Genomic DNA, 19,346 nt, shown 5'->3' with positions numbered 1-19,346 from the left:
CCGATTTCCCGATCAGTGAAATTCATACAGTGTGTGTCTCACGTACTCGGAAGCTGAGAAAAAAATTGTTGACAAATGGCTGACGATTATACTTTAATAAACGATGTTTTATGTTTAAAAAATGCTCTAAAATAAAATGGAAACCTTCAATGGAACTATAACAACTCTCACCAATTACAGCGGCAAGTCGATTGCCCAAGTACAGTTTAATCGAATTTTGGATTATCCGTGTAGCTCGGAAATGGCAGTTCCAAATGTGATTTTAAGTATTTAACGAAAACGATGGTGGCAAATAATAAACTCTTCACTAGTGCATGACACAGTGTGCTCCAATTGACCAAATACAAAATTTTTGCAAGATCAAGTCAAAAATGGTGCAGAGTCTCACTTCGGAAGTAAACATAAGTGTGTTTATGAACTACATTTTCTTTATAAAATTTCTTTAAAATTTTCCGTAAATAGAAAAGTATGATTTTATGTTTCTTTCTCGCACAAAATTGATGTAGTCAATATTCAATATTAAACCTGTCTTTCGAAGAATGTTTATGTATCCTTGATTCAGTCATAAATTTTAATTAATTACAACCAATTTCATTACTGCTTGATCTATTGGCGATATCGAAACACTTGATGGCGTACAAATTGCTATTTTTTCCCCATCGTATCAAAAACATGCCTCCAACTTCTCTGGGCTTAGGCCATTTTTCTTCCAAATCGACTGGATCATCGTAATGAGCGCATGACACCCCATTGGAGGATGTGCCCGCTTAATGTGACCAACGAGCAATCGAACGTACTTCCTGGCAAGGTTTATTTATTTTCATTGCACCAGCGTTCGTTGGTATTTCCGGACGTGGCACACATACACACATTCCAGAGTTCAATCAATTCGATGTGAGAAAAAAGGGCGAGAGAGGTGAAAGTTGAAGGTTAAGTAAATCTACAAACAAATTACATTTTCCTTGTTTTCTTAACAACAATTTTTCCGGCATCGTTTTCGGTTATCCATCGAGAAAGCAGAATAGTAATAGAGAGGGGAAAATGGAACAAGCACAACAACAGTCCGTAAGCGAATCGAAAAGTCGGAAGATAAACAATCAATTATTTATGAAACAAAGGCGAAATACTTGCCACCCAGCTCGGAAATCCCGTTTTCGTTAAAGAATCGATCGACTTCAACGACCGCGCACTGAACGAGCTTTTTGTTCTTGTTTTCCTTTGCTACAAGTGGAATGGAAAACATTTCCTTTTTGGAAGCATTAATGTTGTTTTTTCTCTTATCCAATATTTTGTTGCTGTTTTTGTTTTTGACTCAAAATCAAAATCCATCTCAAACCGATGATGGCAATTTCAACAGCAACAAGCGTTTGGTGGTTTATTTTCCGTGTGTGTATGTGTTTATAAACATCGTTTTTCTTTTTTGCCCGAGGTTCAAGAAACAAACGACTTTCCGCGATGGGCATACCGTTTTCCGGCACGATTGCTTACGATAACGATAGATTTCACCAGCGATAAGCCCCGTTCGTTCATAAATAAGTGAAATAACCCAATAAATCTTCTAATGTAATCTTTTAATAATGTTGATTTTAAAATTTATGAGATTTACCCATCGTCATTCGCCGCTCGTCGAACTGGCAAAGGCTCACAAAAGGTCGGGTTCGAGGATGTTAAAGGTTAGATACACCACGAATGTCAACGGTGGCGAGCCGAACGGCGGCGCTGGTGAAAGTCATTTATATTTTCACCCGCCGTGCGGGGAGATGAATTTTTCATTAATCTCGCGCAATGGAATGGTATCGATAGAAGCAGAAACAGAAAAGAAATCACTACGGATAACGTGAAAAACGAAGATGTGTGAAGTGTGCCGAGGAGTAGAAAGCGAAACGTTTAAGTGAAACAGAGATTTTGAGCGACTATTGCAGCCGGATGGTAAATTGATCAGATAGGAATGATAGAAATGTGGTACATCCTTTAACTGTTTTAATTCGTTCCACACTTTTAGTTCATAATATTGTATCTTTCGTTTTTTTTAATGAATAATTTAAAATCCTGTTTGAAATAATTGTCAACAACACACAGTTTGTTATACAATTTCTTATATATTCATTATAATTTAAAATAGTTTGAGTTTGAATCATACTTATTATATCTGTATAGACTACACATTAAAAGATAAGAAGATTAAATACGACAAATTGTAGAAAATGTTTCACAATATACATGTAATTTTTCTCCTGAAAGTATGCAACGTGTATTACTTTCTAGTTTTATAAGTGTATCTAGTAGTCCTAGATAGTATTGGGTAGTTAACTTCGACTGATATAGGAGGGATTTTTTCCAATAACCCTTCTTAATGACTAATAAAACATGCATTCTTGAAAGCGTACCACGAAGAATAGTGTTTCATAAAATAATTTTGTTCTCTTATTCCCGTACAATGCCATTTCTCGCCTAAACGTTCTTTTCTGTTCTTTCCATATCTTCTTGTGATTATCTTCGGCTATATATCTGATTCACTTTTATACCTCTGGAAGAATGTTAAAAGAAGTAAAGAAAATTTTCCTATCCTTCTTCTTGACAAAATCAATATCCCTCCCCAAAAAATATAACGATTTACCTGTTTCGACCTTTCGTGGTGATGTTACACTTTTATCGCTCTTTCAAGGCGTCACGCATGGGCTACGACACGCTTCCTTAATTTACGTAAGCCTAAGAAAATACCATTTTGCCTTCTTAATCCACTTTTCCTGCTTAGTCACTGTTTTTGGCAAGAATGGCTTTAGTCGCTCTATCTAGTTGTTGCCCATTCCCTTTGGTGGGACGTTTGTTCCAGACAGATAACCTTCACCAGGCCTGGAATCCTGGTTGGTGGAAACCACCAACTCCAAAAGGGGGAACTGGAATTGGGGGGAGTTTTCTTTTTTTATTTGCCGCATGACGCTTGTCGTTTCGTGACAAGGAGTCGTTTCTGCTATTTTTCAATCTATTAACCACCGTCGCAACCACTTCTCCTTTTCGATGCGCATTAATTCGCTCATCCGTATTTGTCGGTTACCCGCGGGGGACAAAGCAATGAAGGAGAAGAAAGGAAATCCATCCAAAAGCACCTCTTCATGGCAACTGGGCCCCCACCCCCAACATACACACAAAACCTTCCTTGTGTGGGAAGGTTTATCGGGCTATCATAATCAATTAATATCCAGTTTGTCTCGGCTTCACGGCACACGGCACCGTTACCGCAGGGCTTTTCTTGCTGCATATTTTAACGGTGCAAAGTAAAAGAATGAACGTCGGATTTTCCCTACCACTACCAACGCAAAACCCAAAACCATATGGTATCGATTCCATGAAGAATCGTTCGTGTACTGTCTGCTGCCGTGTATGTTTCGGATATCGTTCAGTTTAACGCATTGAATAAAGTTAACCTACTGCCTGTTTGGTTTTTTCGTCGACTTTATCACAAACGAGCCCATATCACGCCATGAGTTGGCACGTTCAAATCGTTGTTGTATTAACTTTTCGGCTCTCTTTATCGACTTCCAGAAGCCATCACTCAAATGTGGCCTCTAAGGAAGATATAAGCTGTTGAATAAAAAGAAAACAGACCAACACACACACACACATGGAGGCACTCGTCATGGTGAGAATAGTAAAAAAAACACCGAATCCGGATCGTGATCCGAAACCATTCAACCAAACCAGCCACCCTGCTGTGAAGATGAAAAATTAACCTTTACTTCAGGCACGTATAGACGGTGCTAGGTAGAAACTCCTACTGGGGAGGTATCGTTTCCAAGGTATAAGCCGAGTGAGTTGACATTAACCCTCGACTCTGCAGTCGTACCGTTTTGTTAGTCGCTTCAGGATGATGATGGTATGAAAGTGAACCGACAGCTTCTTCTAATTGCTAATGCTAAATTATTTGATCAATAGGATATCAATTTGCTTTTCACGTGGCTTTACGGAGCATTCTTCGGCAATGGCGAATAGTAGAAGGATGGGCCTGGGGCCGGATGATTGATGACTATTTGGAAGGATAGATTGTCCATATGGTGAAGCAACAGAAGGTATTTTTGTTCTGGTAAAGAAGGCAGTACGGCTTAAGAGATTTTATTTTTATGGATTTGTAATAATGCATGGAAATTTTCTTTTGGGATATTTCAATGAATGATGTAATGATTACGATTTTCTTTTGTTAAATAAATATAATAAATGGAAAACAAATTTTTAAATTATGTATGTATGGTCATACACAGCAAAGTTGTTATTTGAAAAAAAAAATGAAAAATTTTGGATAAAAAAAATAACACCAAGTTATACATTTTTAAATAATTTAATTTGATTTCGTGCAAGGCAGCGAAACAATAAATAATTCTGAGCAGAAAGTTTAGTAATCATTCCGAACTTTAAACTATTTTATTATTTACAAAAACAACTATTCTTATCACAAAACTTTTCCAATTGAATTTTTTATCAATAGATAATCAAATTTCTTATTTTTTAATATTTAATTTTTTATATTTTTTAACTATTGATAACTATAACTATTGGGTACTTAAATTAGGGATACATTTCTGTGGGTTGGAAGACATTTTCTTCTCTGAAATGTCACCCTGTCCAGCGACCACTAAGCCAACTAATTTATAATTTTGCATAAAATCGACGTGCATTTCGAGATATATCAATACCTGTAAGGCTCAAACAGGATATTGTTATTACTGTTGATAATACATTCCATTGTAGAGAATCATAATTAGGAAAAAAAATCTTCTCATCACAGTTATCGATATTTAAAATGACATAATTACTAATATCCATTTCCCAGCACTAGTCAATGCTTAGTTCTGCCCACACAAAACACTGGACGGTCCCAGTAGAGACAAAACAATCCATATTTTTAATCACTCTACAGCAAAGATAGCGTAAAGTACACAATCAATCCCCTTTTCCTGACAAAGAAATCTAAACTACACGACTGTAAAAGTACATCAATATGCTTCCCCAGCACTGACCATCCCTCATAACCACCTTTCCAATGGTTGGTTAGCATGAAAAAGGGCCCACAAAAACAATGTGGTCCTGGTCTTTGTTTGTACACTTGCATACTTTTAGCAGTAGCAGTTGTTATTGTAAAACAAAATACTATTACCAGGTGACAGACGAACTGCAGACGAGGATCGTACTGGTGCATACTGTGGGAGAAGATGGAAGAGTGGAAGAATTACGACCCTCGCAGCAAAAACACCGCTCTCCCACTGTGTAATGTTTGAGCAAGTGATGCAAAAAGGAAAACATTTACCCACATTACCACCCATCGGTGCGCCTCAGCGTGGCCTTTTTTCCAAACATTTTCCACACCTTTTCCACAGAGAGAATGAAGAGACAGCAAAAGAAAAAAAACACCAACAATTCAACAGACTGCATAAAAAGTTGTCGCTTGCTTTTGTTTCCATTTCCTTAGGCTTATCCTCATCGAAGGATACATTTCTCTGTTACCAGTTTTTCCCGTCATTTTCATCCACAACACGTTGCCATTGTTTTACTGCTTGGTTGTGTTTTTTTCCTTCTTCTGTGTTTTTTTTTTATTTTGCTGTTTTTTTAATGCCATGGTTGCTTTCGTCTACTTTATGTTCATGTTGTGTTTTGTCTTCTTCTATTTTTACCCCATGGCAGAAAAAATATCTGATTTATGTTTTTTTTGTACGTTACCAATACCACCGGAAGGAGAAGCAAAGCCACTTTCATCTTTTTTATGATGACTTGTTTGTTGTTTTTTTTTCTGTTGTTGTTTCGTTGCTCAGTCGCGTTTGTCACAACTCCGGAAGCAACAGTACACGAGGACGAGATGAGCTGATTGTATAATTTTGAATTTTAATGATGCGCGTGATTGTCGTCCGGTTTTTTGGGAAGGTTGTATTTTTTTTACCATACTGTTTTGTTTGATATTGCTACGCAAGAAAGAAGGTTAGCAGGAGTTTATGATTATTTTTTCTTCAATTCAATTTTCCATTATTATCACTTGTCTTCGGTACGATGGATTTCTTACTGCCATTGATAGGGTGGGGTCGTTTTGCACTGCTGTGCGATATGAAGAAGACTTTTTCGTTTGTTTTCTAGTCGCCAATTACGCACCTTAACTTGAGTGCCAATCTATGATCCGTCGGCAAACAGGAAGCTAATTGAAATTCATATTTCTTCGGGTGCGATAACGATGCAAATTAGGTTAGTGATGATTCGTTAATTTTCGCATTCTGCTTTAAGGTTGAAATGATTCTTTTTTCCGTGAAGAAAAACATTTCTTTTATGTATTTTGGTTTGATCTGTAGTTGGAAGGAATGATTTGTTTCATTCCAGTATTGAAATTATTGTTAGTAGTAATAAAAATCAATAGAATGAACCTATTTCAATTGGTTTTAAGTACATTTCATATTCTAGTCCTGCTTCATTATAACTAATACGAATGGTTGTACTAAATCTTATCCTAACAATATTACCAAAGTCTACTTAAAAACTAATGTATGGCGGATTGCCTAAGGAAAGGCGCTAACAGAAGTACTTTCAAATAATTTGATGTTTCTTTTCCAACAGACGTACATAATCTTCTAGTAATCAATCTACATACTATTTGTATTTGTACAATATTCTCCGTCCAGGAAAACCAAGCTCAAACAGATTGAATTTTAATGAACCATTAGTTTGGTGCTGTATGCAAAACAAATAGCAACAAATTACTTCGCACAATAATCTCACTCATCTGTTGACTAGTTTCATGCACTTCTGCAAGAAAACAGAACAATACGGTTTAAAAGCAATCTTTTATGCAAATAAAACAATCCAACAGTAGAGCACAATGCCCTTTTTGCCGTCATTTTGCCCATCTTCCCGCCCCGCTTGACTTACTGGTTTCCATCACCTGCTCATCGTTTGCTCAATGAAGAACGATTTAAATCATTTCCGTAAACACACCCGATAGCTTTTCTGCTGCCAGTGTTGACACAATCAGTGCTACGCAAAAGTCGTTCCACCGGCACACGATGGCACTACCAGGGCCATAGAAAACCAACTTGCCAAGTGTTGTCATACAATGCTCGAATGAATCTATTCACTACTTCAGCCCGATGAATGATAGTCGAGTGTCGGTAGAGATGCTCTCGTACCAGCGAACTTGCCAAGTGGTCTCTTATCCGGTATCCGTTCTAGGTGGCAAGATGGTTTCCACCGTATATCCCACCCACCATCCGTCAGTTCAACGTACCGATAGCGTACAAAAAAAAATAAAACGATAAGCAACTTGTCATCCAAATAACAATGAACACATTTTCCTCTGGCCCCAAAGGCAGAAACCGCTTCTTCCTAGCAGCAACAAGCTGTCACATGGTCGGTCGTTGTTGAACCATATCCAGTGTTTGCTTCTCCAGCGTTTGTGAGGGAACTCTGTCGATTTTTGTGAAGAGTTTCCCAGTTCCGGGTTTGCGCTCTAGTTGAAAGATCCGGAAACAACAAGAGCTAAACAAATAATCATTATATTGTAATTTAATTGAACTTCATCGAATGGAAGGAAGAAAAAAAAAACACTCGTGAAGCAAAAGTTCAAAAAGATGGTTTCCCCCATTGGTTTGTTGCTGTTTTAACGTTTCTTTGCTCGTATCGAAGTTCAATCGAATGCCGTTCCGAGACGCGTGCATCGAGGTGGAAGGCAAGTTTTTCCACGCGGAAACATTTTCCTTCATTTTCCTGCCATTTGAAGTTTGAAAGAAACTCATCACCTTCCGGTGCAGAAGCACTGGGCAGAGCATGCAGGCGAGAAAAGTTTACTCTCATTACCATCAACAATCGGTCGGTCGGCATCATTAACGTCTTTGTGCGAATGGTGCTGAATGCTGCTTCTGATGTCACTATGTTTCTGCTGTCGGTTGCAGACCATCGGTCAAGCCTTGTTATTTGAGGGGGGCGGAGTGCCAAAAGTTGGGCCACCTAATTGTTTGTTTATGCTGTCGTTTTCGTTTCATTCGAATTGATCCAACCTCGATTTGCCGGGTGAAAGGCAAAACTTTCTACCGCTCATTTCCTCTTAGTCACTCGCGTCATGTGCGTTAATGAGGTGATTTCTTGACTTTTACTACCTTTTTTTCTTTTTTTGCTGGTTTCAGCTACTACGCTTCAACACTATTTGGACCACTGCAGCAACAGCCGAACGCACAGCCACGGCCCCTTAAACGTCAGCGACTGATGGCACCGAGCCGTATGGGAATGACACCGAAAATGAACGGTGCGGGACCCATCCTTGGACACAACCATCAGCAGCAGCAACAACAACAACAACAGCAACAAGTTCTCTCCCAGCAACAACAGCAGCAACAGCAACAACAACAACAGCAGCAGGTACAGCAACAACAGCAACAGATGCACTTGGTGGCACATTCTCAGCAGCTGCAGCAACAGATGCAAGCCGTTGCTGCGGCGAGCCCCGTATCCGGTGGGTCTTGCAACCTTGGGAGCTACTATGGCGCACCGGGCGGTAACATTGGTTCGAGCAATGGCGTACAGATGCAGGTACCGAACGGATGTATTGGGTCGAACGGTTACATCAACAACAATAACTGTTTGATGAATGGTGTGGAACTGGGCGGTGTGGTCGGTGGTGGTATTGGTGGATGCAACATGTCGAGTTATACCAATGGGCAGCACGTGGTTGGACCATTCAAAACGTACAGTAAGTAGTTTTGTTTATCAATGAAATTTTAGAATTGATTATAAAAATATAAATATGAGATAGCCACCAATTACTCTACAGGCAAGGCAAAAATATTGTAATTATATTTTTTAATTAAATGCAGAGTTTTTGTAGATCATTTTTAATGGAGAAAAATTCATTTTGTAAATTAAATATTTTTATATTAGAACCCTTGCGGGGTTATTTGTTTTTGAGAGTAAGAAAAAGTTTTTGAGAGATAAGTTTGAAGTATTTTAATATTTATCAAACTTCAAGGCAGTGGTCGTTACCCGCTTTAAGAATCCTTTAAGTTTATCGGATTGAAACATACCAACAATCGCACTAGAATATGATGCCATCGTCTTTAAACCTCTAATATTAAAAGCTTCCCCCCTCAAGAACTAGAACACAATCTTTTCACAGACGGATTAAAGCGACTCATCCTTCAACCCCATACCCGCCCATAAGGGAAGTTTACACTTAACCCACAAACATTTCAAATATTGATTGCCACAAAAACCATCGTTCGGTTTAGAGCCATGGCCATATTCCCCCATCCCTTCGCAAAACCAAAAGCTGGCCAAGGCTACCGGGGGCTTTTTTTTTTTGGGGCAAAATAGACGTACTCCTTGGTCACTTCCTTCCTTGTGCTTCTTGCGGGGCATCTAACGTACGAGCGGAACTTGCACAATCTCATCGCATGCCACCATCATCGTTTGGTGTCGAAGCCATCGTTCAAGCGTAAACTGTAAGGCAAACGTCGCCCAGGCAAAGGATTCGCCTCCGGGCCACTATCTCCCGAACGAGCGGACAAGAAACTGTTCTCATTTACAATTCATTGAATTTACATTCATAATTATACTCCCCCAACCTGTGGGAAAAAAGGGACGGTTGGGTAGGGTCCCACTTGTGCCAGTCTGTAGCACAGTGTAGATGGGTGTGTCCTGCTATGTCTTTCACTTTGCTTCCCCCCAAAAGTGTATCAACTCTTTTTGCACGCAAAGTGTTCTTCGGGGAAAGAAAAAAAACCGAAAAGCCACTGCTGAACAAAGTCGTCTTCGTGAAAGCACTTTCACAGGGGTGTTTGTGTGTATATTTTCAAGGAACTTTTCAAACAGTCCTTGTAGTTCCTTCCCTATTTCGCTAATGGTTGTTGGCTGTTGCTTTTCGTAAAGGCAATCCTCCAGTTTTCTCCGGCTCCGATGGCTGGATGTAAGTTTTATAGGGGAAAGATTTTCTTTTGATTTTCACGGTGACTTTCGTGTAATGAACTGGTGATAGTTACCTAGCTGGCAATCGACGTTGGTTTTTGCGGTGAGTGGACCATCAAACCAAAATTCTCTTCATAACGGAAACATCCACAACGCAACAAGCCATACGATTATCATCATCACCATCATCATCGTGATCATTAGAATCCGGGTGCCGCCGGAAGTAACATTTCTCCAGCAACACACCATTTCACGGGTAGCTAATGACTCCGTTACACAAGGACTCGCTAGACTCGATGTTTCCCTACTGGAGGTTCCGTTGTAACGTTGGACCATTCTTCCCTTCGTGCGAGTCGAGTCTCTTTCTCTTGTTTCGTTCTCTTTACGAAGAAGCAATATAACGCACCAATTTCACTTGGCAAGCCCACCGGCATGTTCGGGAGGGGACGAAAACTTTTCATTACACCGGAGTCGATCTTTCGCACTTGTCGCCCGGGGGGTCATATGGAGTGGGACCGGTCTGCTACTTCTGTTGCTTTCTCCCATTAGCCTAGTGGTATCACTTCGATGAGGTGTTGAAGTTTGCCTTATCGTTTGTTAATGTTTTATGGGAAATGGACTACTGCTGGGAGAGTTTTGTTACCCCTCGGCATTCTACTAGTCGCAGGTCCGGTTGTTCTTCTGAAGTGTTGGTCATGGTAAAGGAGACCCCAAACAGTTCGAAAGATGGGTAAGCCTAGGTCTAGGCAAAAAATAAGACATAAATCATGTGGTGTAATTATGTGTCGGTGTGATTAAGATTTGTAGAATACAAAACGGAATACGGTGCATATTTGCTGTGTGGAAAATAAAAACGCTTAATTTAAGGTGAGGCATAGTCCTTTTTACCTTTCACAAACTTTGTCAATTTAGCTTAAAAAAATTAAAACAGATAGATAAACTTTTAAAGCAATTAAAAAAGCGAGAAGATTTGCTAACTTTAATCACTTGACAAACCCCCACTAAAGGACATTCTGTTAAGTTGTCATAATAAAAAAAAATATTACAAAAAACGTTCATTTCTTCAGAGTCCATTTTAGTAGATAATTTATCTTTGCGTAATACTTTTATTTCTGAGCTGAATCTACTAACCATTTCTCTGGAATCCGTTACCATATTAGGCGTAAGTGTGACACAATCTGCTCTATTTACTGTTCAACCAGCTGTACAGGGTGATGGGAAAATAACACAAACACATTCAAGCCTATTCCATCACACCACAGATACTACCTTTTCACCATGTTAAGCCCTTGATGAAGTAACAAAACAAACTCTCACACCGACTTACATCCAAAAAAAAAACCATGCCTTCAAAGCTTCGTACCTTACTCTCTAGGCTAAGCATAGTTAGAAACACATCAAACTATACTACCAAGACACCAAGACACCCGGAAATAGACGAATGAACGTATTTTTCATTTATTTTTTTCTCTCGCTCTCGTACCTTTCGCTTCACCACCAGGCGCCTCCATTAACGTTGGGGGCAACCGTATGAACTGACGATGGCATTTTTCCTTCGTCACGTCGACACTACCCAGTCGACTGACAGTCTCAAAACATACTCCTTTACCACGGTTACCACCTGCCTGGCCAACCAATATTGAGCGTGGTGTTCGGTTTCGGTTCACTGGCACTGGCAGCGCCAGCACAGTTCCTCGTATTTGTAACAAATAAATGAATGGGGTCGCCTGGTAGTGGATAAAATATTCATATTTTAATTAAAGCACGGGAAATAAAACTCGGTGATGATTTTGTTGCTATACTGTCGTTGCTGTGTCTGTGTGGCAACTGCGTCCTTTAACTGTGCAGCATTTTTGTTGTTATTCCGGCACTTCAACCGCATCAGGTTTTTCGGGGTCATGCAACTACTTCCGCAATAACGTGCGGCGTACACGCTCGTGTTACCGATGATGTACGACCGAGCAAGCAGCCCATGAAAAGCATTTGGAAATTCCGATACAGAAACGAGTGTGTTCTTGCTCTTCTTGCTGTTGTCTGCGGAACAAGAACATTGTGGCATCACGTGCACGTAACCTGATACCGCCACGAACGGTATGGCGGTGAAAAGGTGGCAAAAGTTAGATCGTAAATTTCAATCTCCGCCACGTGCAACACATCAACGAGCAAAACGAACCTATTTTTCGGATGGTGGCACTATGGATATGGATACACACCGCCATGCATATCCTTTCACAAGAACCGGAGCAAACTAGCTGCAAGGAATGGGAGGGCAAAATTGGACCATAACAAACTTCCGCCTTTGTAAAAGGGGGCAAACTTTTAGCGACACCTATGGGCACTTTATCCTCTTTCAATTACTAATCTTTGCGCGGGGTTTGTCTGCGTTCTGTGTGCATTGTACCCCTGCAGGTAATCCCGACACACTCATCTGCGGCAACTGCCGGGAGCTGTTCACCGATCTGACCGAGCTGCTGGATCACAAGCGTAGCTACTGCAAGCTTCGATTTACCTGCAAGTGTCTCAGTACCTCACCGGTGCAGAAAGTTTGTAAGTGTGTCTCGGCACCGGGACGGCGGGGATAAATCGGCAACCGAATGTAATTTGCTTACTTTATTTCCCTTCTTGCTTCGGCTGTAGATCCGACTCCGCAGGCAAAGCTGGTGTGCGTCGCGTGTAAGGATTCGTTCTCCAATCCCTGGGATCTAATGGTGCATGCACAGGCCGCACACATGGTAAACATCTACGAGCTGGGTGAAAGTTCGTCCGGCGAGGATGGTAAGACGTCAGCGATGGGTGGTGATCGCACCACCAACAGTACGCCCACGATGCCTTGCTCACCGCCAGCTCTGGAACTGGGCAAACTCCAGAACGGAACGGGAGCGGTCAACAACCCCATGGGAAATGGAATACACGAGCTTGATGACGACAAGAATGAACATACGGAGGTGAGTAAGCAGTAAATGTTTATTTCAATTGCAAATTCCCGAGGGTAATAGCAGGGCCATGTAACTCTGATTTGAACCTTCAAAATCCAGAAATATGAGGAAAAAATAAAATTTTATATCAATATTTTTGATAAGAAACTTATTTAAAAATAAATTAATTTGGGATCTAGTAAAGTTTAGTTATTCATTTTTTTTATTTCTCAATCAGGGATAAATTTCTGGCAACTACACTTTCCATTATATTGGCAACTTTGCCTCACCTTCTCTTTCTGTCTGATTGGTGACTTCAATGCCTGAACAAATATTTTCTACTTTTGAAAATATATTACTAATTTTACGTTGGGAATGATATTCATTTTTAAGTATTATTCAAAACTAAAAGAACCCATTGGTAGCACATAATATAGGCTCAAACTTAATTGATTACATAAAAAAGGCTTAACAACAATACTTCATTCACAAGTTCTCAACACTTCCCTTTCGAAATAAAACAAAACATCCAAAAAACGACAGTAAAAGGTTTATCAATTCCTCAAATCTGATACTTTCTAATCCCGTCACGTCGATAAAAACAGTGACACAACATTCCGCTCTATCGGTTTTCTCTTCCTGTCCAAAAAAAACCCCGCAAAACGTGACTGGACTGTCCGAAGTCCTTGACGTCCTTTTCCCCCCTTGTGCACTGTGGATGTAACTGATTTTAATCAAGAATCAATTACTTTCAACACGAGTCCTTGCTAATTTTCCCGGCTGGTGGTGCTCTTACGTTTCCACCTTTCTTAGCTGCCAGACAAGAGTGGTCAGAGTGGTGGTGAATATGGTGGGAAAATCGGACGTGACGGAATTTCCCATTTTCTTCGCTGTTACGGATTACCGATTTCACATTACCGCTGCAATATCGTCTTCCTGAAAGGTTGGCCAAAGGGAAAGTCCAATCCATGGTGTTGGATTCGGGGTTTTGCGGAATTTTTCTTGCTCCCTTTCTCCCTTTTCCCGAAAACGAGGAAATTCGACAAGAAACCCAATCGGACATCATTTTTAATCTTCTCCAACTCATCTCAAAATCCGATCCGTACAGGCACCATGGAAAAGGGCGTGAAAAATGGATCGGAGAAATGGGCAAAAAAAAATCGCTCGTGTTGAGTCGACATGATTAGGTGGAACGAAACGAAACGAACATGAACCGAGCAGACATTTCGATTTTATTTTCGCCCTCTTTTTCTGGTAACATCGTGTCCTACATCGGAAGCTTCCCGATATCACTCCATCTTCGCATCTCCACCCTGCACGGGTACAAGCCTCATTGCGGACATAAAAATTTATTCGAGCCCATAAAAATCACTTCGAACGTCTCTTCTGCCGAACCCAAAGAAAAGTGTTTGCTGACAGTGGGATGGCAAGCAAATTTCCCTTCGATAGCCTCCGGGAAAGAAGCTTAGTACGATCGAAAATCGAACATCGGATTCGACTTCCACGCCTGCCACCAATCAATCGGCTTCTACTCACACTTCTCACCAGCGCATAATCTATTTCCTATCGAGTAAAACCATTCAATCTGCATTTACTCGTAGGGTTTGGAAGGAAGGAATTTTGTTTCGTCCAGGCACCGACACCGACACATTAAAACCATCCCGTAGAAGAAAGCAAACATACTCGTTTGCGATGCTGACGGCCACTGTTGGCTGTGTTCGACCGAGCCAAGATTGCTTCAGTCAGGCTTATGCATTTACGGGACTTCTTGGCTTGACTTCCGACGTTGCTATCCTTCCATTTTTCTGGTTTTTTTATGGTAAACCATCGAAAGAAAGTGACAGCATCAGGACAGGAAACTACCGGGTCCTAAGCTACCGAGAAAAAAAGACTTCAAACTGACAGGAAAGCAAAAGTGTTAAAGCCAAAGATGATAGCCAGCAATATGCTGTATATGTTGTTTCATCCTTCCTATTTTGTACTCATTTCAAATGCATGTTGAAAATGAGAAAAGATGCCGAAGTGTTTATCTTTTGAAAACATAATCTTCTATGCACTTGCAACATATACAAATAATTGTTCTGAAAGCTAAATGTTGTGACTGATGGATTTCAAAACTTGAAATTAAAGTTTTAGCAAAAAACAAAAAACAGGTACATTAAAATTAGAAACCAGTACACGCACTGAATTAGGCTAGGGAAGAGGTGTTATCGAAATTGCGAGAAAAAAAGATACACAATTTCAAACAAGAGAGAAGAAGATCGTTGTAGCAATAGTGTAGACTTCGGATCACTACTCACGAGAAATACCTCTGTAAATTATTGATTCTAGTTTCTCCTTAGTAGAAGGACTCCAGATCACACTAGCATATTTCAGAATAGAGCCAACTAAGTTAAAAAAAGAGTCATCAGGCATCTCCAAAATCAGAGGTAGTACGGAGAGAAAATTTCAAAGATCTATTAGTCCTGAGCAAAGTGTCATTCAGTTTTAGTCTGAAATGTAATCTGAAGTCGTGTATCTCCCCAAGGTCACGCACGAATGGAAGAAGTATATTGGAAAGCTGATAGTTGATGGAAATAAGGCACTTAGAGTGGGAGTACGAGATAGTTGAACATTCAGCCGGACATAGCTTGAGGAACTTAGAAGAACACCAAACGAAAAATAAGTCAAGATGACATTTTGACGTCAAACAGAGAATGTTTTCGATGTTATCCACGAATTGACGATCGCCATCAGGAGGTAAAACACTATAAACATCTTTACCAAACAGAGTAAACAAAAGAGGACTTAGCACGCTTCCTTGCGGGACATCAGAACATTGAGGACATCATAGAATAATTGAAAATACTGTACCAAGTATCATTTAATGTATTTAAGTTAGTTATGCTTAACTAAAAGAATATGGTATTTAATTTAAATTTAAATTGAGAAGAAATTCTTCTCAGTTCGAGCCATTTTAAAGATTTTTACGAAATGCCTTTACTCCTTTCTTTTTGTTGAACAATTCAAACCAGTCAGATACCTAAAAAATAGCGGTAATCCTTTCAAACCCTTCTAAATGCTTAATTATTTAATCTAAACCAAAGCATAACTTTCCTCTCGATGATAAAATGCCTTCGCGAAAAAAAAGCACTCAACTCCATGCAATCAATATTTCATGATTTTAAACCTCGAAAATGCCACACTATCATACACCATCTGGCTCCGTTTGACCATCTGACCAACAACAAAAATTCATCACATCCAATGCTTTCCATCCTTTCTCTCTGGCGGATATGGGGGCAAAAATTGGTCGCAAATGGATGGAACCGTAAATTGAAAATGAAGATTTCAGATTAGCACTATCGGGTTGAATTGGGGGGAGTTCTCCTTCCCAGAAAAACTTTCCACCCCTCCCAGCTGTCGGATTGAGTGGTAAAAGTGATACTTCCTCTTACATGCTTTTCTCTCGTTTGCTGTTCTCGAGGCAAACACAGAAATCGTGGAAGTTAACTTTTCCACACCGTGCCACCGTGGCTGACAGGTGTCCGGGCATGCACATGCACACAGCCAACCATCTTCCAGATGTTTGTGTTCGCTTGTTTGGTTGATTTACGAACAGAAGGACTACCGCAAACCGTCTCACTAGTTTCGTACCGGCCATCCCTTTGACAAACCTACCCCCATTTCACTTACATTGCTTAAGCGTGTGGTACTATTTTTGGACTGCATTCAAAATTCAACAGATTTATCCCAAAACTTGTCGCTACTCGGTAGGGTTGGAGCTTTGGTTGTCTCGCTTCTTTTTGGGAGTCTGGAGTGAGAATTTTTCCGTTTTCTTCGCCATTGCACTATCACCAGCTGTGTGTTATTTGTCTGGCATGAAAGGCATCGCTATCTAAGGGAGAGCTGAATAGACACGGTACAGCTGGTCTACTTTCACACACGACCTGTAAAGATCGTCTCGAACAGGGCCCATGAGACAAACGCTTTCTTGCACACACAGAGACACACTCACTTTATGTTTTATTTTTGCCTGTTGAAGTGAAAACAACACTTTTGCTTTTTGTACTTTGGCGGGCACCGGCTTCTCCCTTACTCGATCGGTAACCAGTTTATCAAGAAAGTTTGATCTTTAGCTTGGTGCGTGGCAGATGTTCAACGTTCCGGTTTGTAAGATGATGCCGTGCAAAGGATACTTTTCCCCAAGGAGCTTGCTGATTTTCCTTTCTTCAAAGTTCGAACATCGCTACCTTCGTGGAGTGTAAACTTTTGTGGCAAATAAATCAAGATCTGTTTTTCTCTCTCTCTCCTCTTTGTTGGTTGCCTATTCTCCCATATTTTCGTAGTGATGTGGTGAACTTTTTGTGGTATCTTTATCATGTCGAGACAAGTGTGACTAATTTGATTGTGTCTATAGAATGTGGATTTATACAGTAATGTGGTTCTTCTAATATTGACTATCTTGATCGTAATTAATAGAAAATATAAATTCATATCTTAAGAAAAGATGCCATACGAAATGACAAGAAAAATACAAAATCTTTTTTTTTTTGTAAAACTCTCAGAAAACCCAAAAAAGATCTTCAAGAACAAAAAAAACTATAAGAGAAAATAAAACCATTTGCAACAAGCAATCATACATTTCATGTTTTGTTTTCCTTTAATCAATATTGCCTAATGCATTGGAATCGATATGAACTACACCTGACACCATCACACCGAACAACTTGTCAGTCTATAATCAGCCGACTAACGAACATATGCAAGCTACGCTACGAATGTCGGTAAACATGCCTAACCTTCCAAACCTAACCTTCCACCGTACGACAGACACCAAAGACCGTCTGCCAAAGTAACCACAGCCGTTGGGGGAAAAAATCCACCCACAAAAGCCATTCATTCATCCATCCTCACGCTCATATCATACTCAGCTGTCCATCCATCGGAACCCTCGTGGTTGGACGGGTTTGCCCCAGGTTCGAATACTCAACCAAAGCAAACCGTACACCGCACCGTACCGGACGAACAAGTGAGCGAATCGTCCGAATCGTCCGGATATGCAACGTGCATTCAACGTGCCGGCCAGTTTAGGGCTAGCCGGAAATAAAAGAAAAACCTTCACCCGGTTCTCTGCGCTTACCGGTGAAAGAAACTCCCGCCGAAAGAGATAAGTCCAATGATAAAAATATATTATTCATTCGAAATAATTTTCCTAAAAGGTTCTTTGCCTTTTGCCGCACGCACACTGCCAATACTGGGTTTCTCTCTCTCTCTCTCTCTCTCTCTCTCTCTCTCTTCCCCAATGTAGATGTATTCGCTCGTTTGGTTTTCGTTTGGTGAAAACATTCTTGCCCCACAAGATGGACTTGGTACCGTGGTTCGAATTTAGCGCACGATAGGGAAGGAATATTCATAGTGGCGTGATGATGCGCTCTCCGTACGGAACTACTACTTTGTCCACACCCACCCATTTACGGGGTATCTAAACGTCATCCAGTATCATCCATTCGAATAGTCACGAACATCCGGTTCGAGGGGTTTCGAGGGCAATGTGAAACTAACGCAGGATTAGCAATGAGGCAAAAACAAGGAATTTAAGGGAATGTTGGGCGTTTCGATACGTACTCGTTCCGGTACCGGATCGTCGGGATTAGTCATTCGTAATGCATCCATTGCGAGACTTTTACCCTTTTACCCGCGAAACCCGGAGTAAAGAGCGGCATAACTTCATACGCTTCAAGGTTTTGCAAAATGGAATCGTAATACTTGACCACCTTCCGTATACGTTCGTGTATTTTTTTTTTTTAAACCCTTAGCTATTTTTTTTCCTTTTCGGAACGTGATTTTACGCTAAAATAATGCCTTCCATTTATCGGCTATGCTTGTTTGCTGGTATAGTCCTACTTACACGTGGCAGGGAGAAAATAAAACCTTTCCCATACACATACCACTCATTATCGCATTTGTCGATCTAATAAACTAAATCACGGTAAGGACCTGGGGTTGGGTACACTTTATCGTGCCCGTTGGATAAAACACAAGATTGACGCAATTTCGAGGTGTGTCTTTCGGGTTCCGCTAAAACGTAGGAGTGGTCATTTAATCTACGATCGTACCACTCCGTCACGGGTGTACTACATAATGAATTTTCCCTTCCATCGAAAGCTATCCTTTCCTTACTAACGTAACTACCTGATGGTTGTTTTCTCTTTGCAGGACACACAATCGCAGGCGACCGCTAGCTCACCGGAAGCATGCTTACAGACGGCTTCCTCCAGTGAGGACATTTCTTCCATGAACGATTCACCCATGATGACCGTAATCGCGAAGACGGAACCATCGTCCCTGCTGACGAACGGATTTGCAAACTCCGCTACCATGGACACAGGCATGAAGACGAACGGCCCAGCAAGGGCTTGTATCATGACAGCATTAAGTATAGTAAGTATTATTTTTTTAATATACAACAATTAAAAGAGAAAACTTTTAATTTATATCTATCACGTAACGATTGATTCCTCCTCT

General features: G+C 40.5%; 1 protein-coding gene and 1 long non-coding RNA gene across 4 annotated transcripts in view; one reads left to right on the top strand and one right to left on the bottom strand.

The window, feature by feature from the left end:
- Window positions 1–19,346, bottom strand: part of LOC125767932 (uncharacterized) — a 160,349-nt gene that overhangs the window by 92,111 nt on the left and 48,892 nt on the right. The gene's annotated exons all lie outside the window — the stretch shown is intronic.
- Window positions 1–19,346, top strand: part of LOC125767892 (uncharacterized) — a 71,230-nt gene that overhangs the window by 49,854 nt on the left and 2,030 nt on the right. For both annotated transcript variants that reach the window (XM_049434852.1, XM_049434853.1), the window contains exons 6-9: window positions 8,151–8,713; window positions 12,334–12,471; window positions 12,562–12,869; window positions 19,038–19,262. In XM_049434852.1, coding sequence (XP_049290809.1) covers window positions 8,151–8,713; window positions 12,334–12,471; window positions 12,562–12,869; window positions 19,038–19,262 — 1,234 coding nt within the window. The remainder of the gene's footprint in view (window positions 1–8,150; window positions 8,714–12,333; window positions 12,472–12,561; window positions 12,870–19,037; window positions 19,263–19,346) is intronic.

The sequence above is a fragment of the Anopheles funestus genome, chromosome 3RL, assembly GCF_943734845.2.
Source record: "Anopheles funestus chromosome 3RL, idAnoFuneDA-416_04, whole genome shotgun sequence".
In the NCBI taxonomy this organism is placed as follows: domain Eukaryota; kingdom Metazoa; phylum Arthropoda; class Insecta; order Diptera; family Culicidae; genus Anopheles; species Anopheles funestus.
Note: the sequence above shows the minus strand (reverse complement) of the source record. Positions and strands in the feature narration are given on the sequence as shown.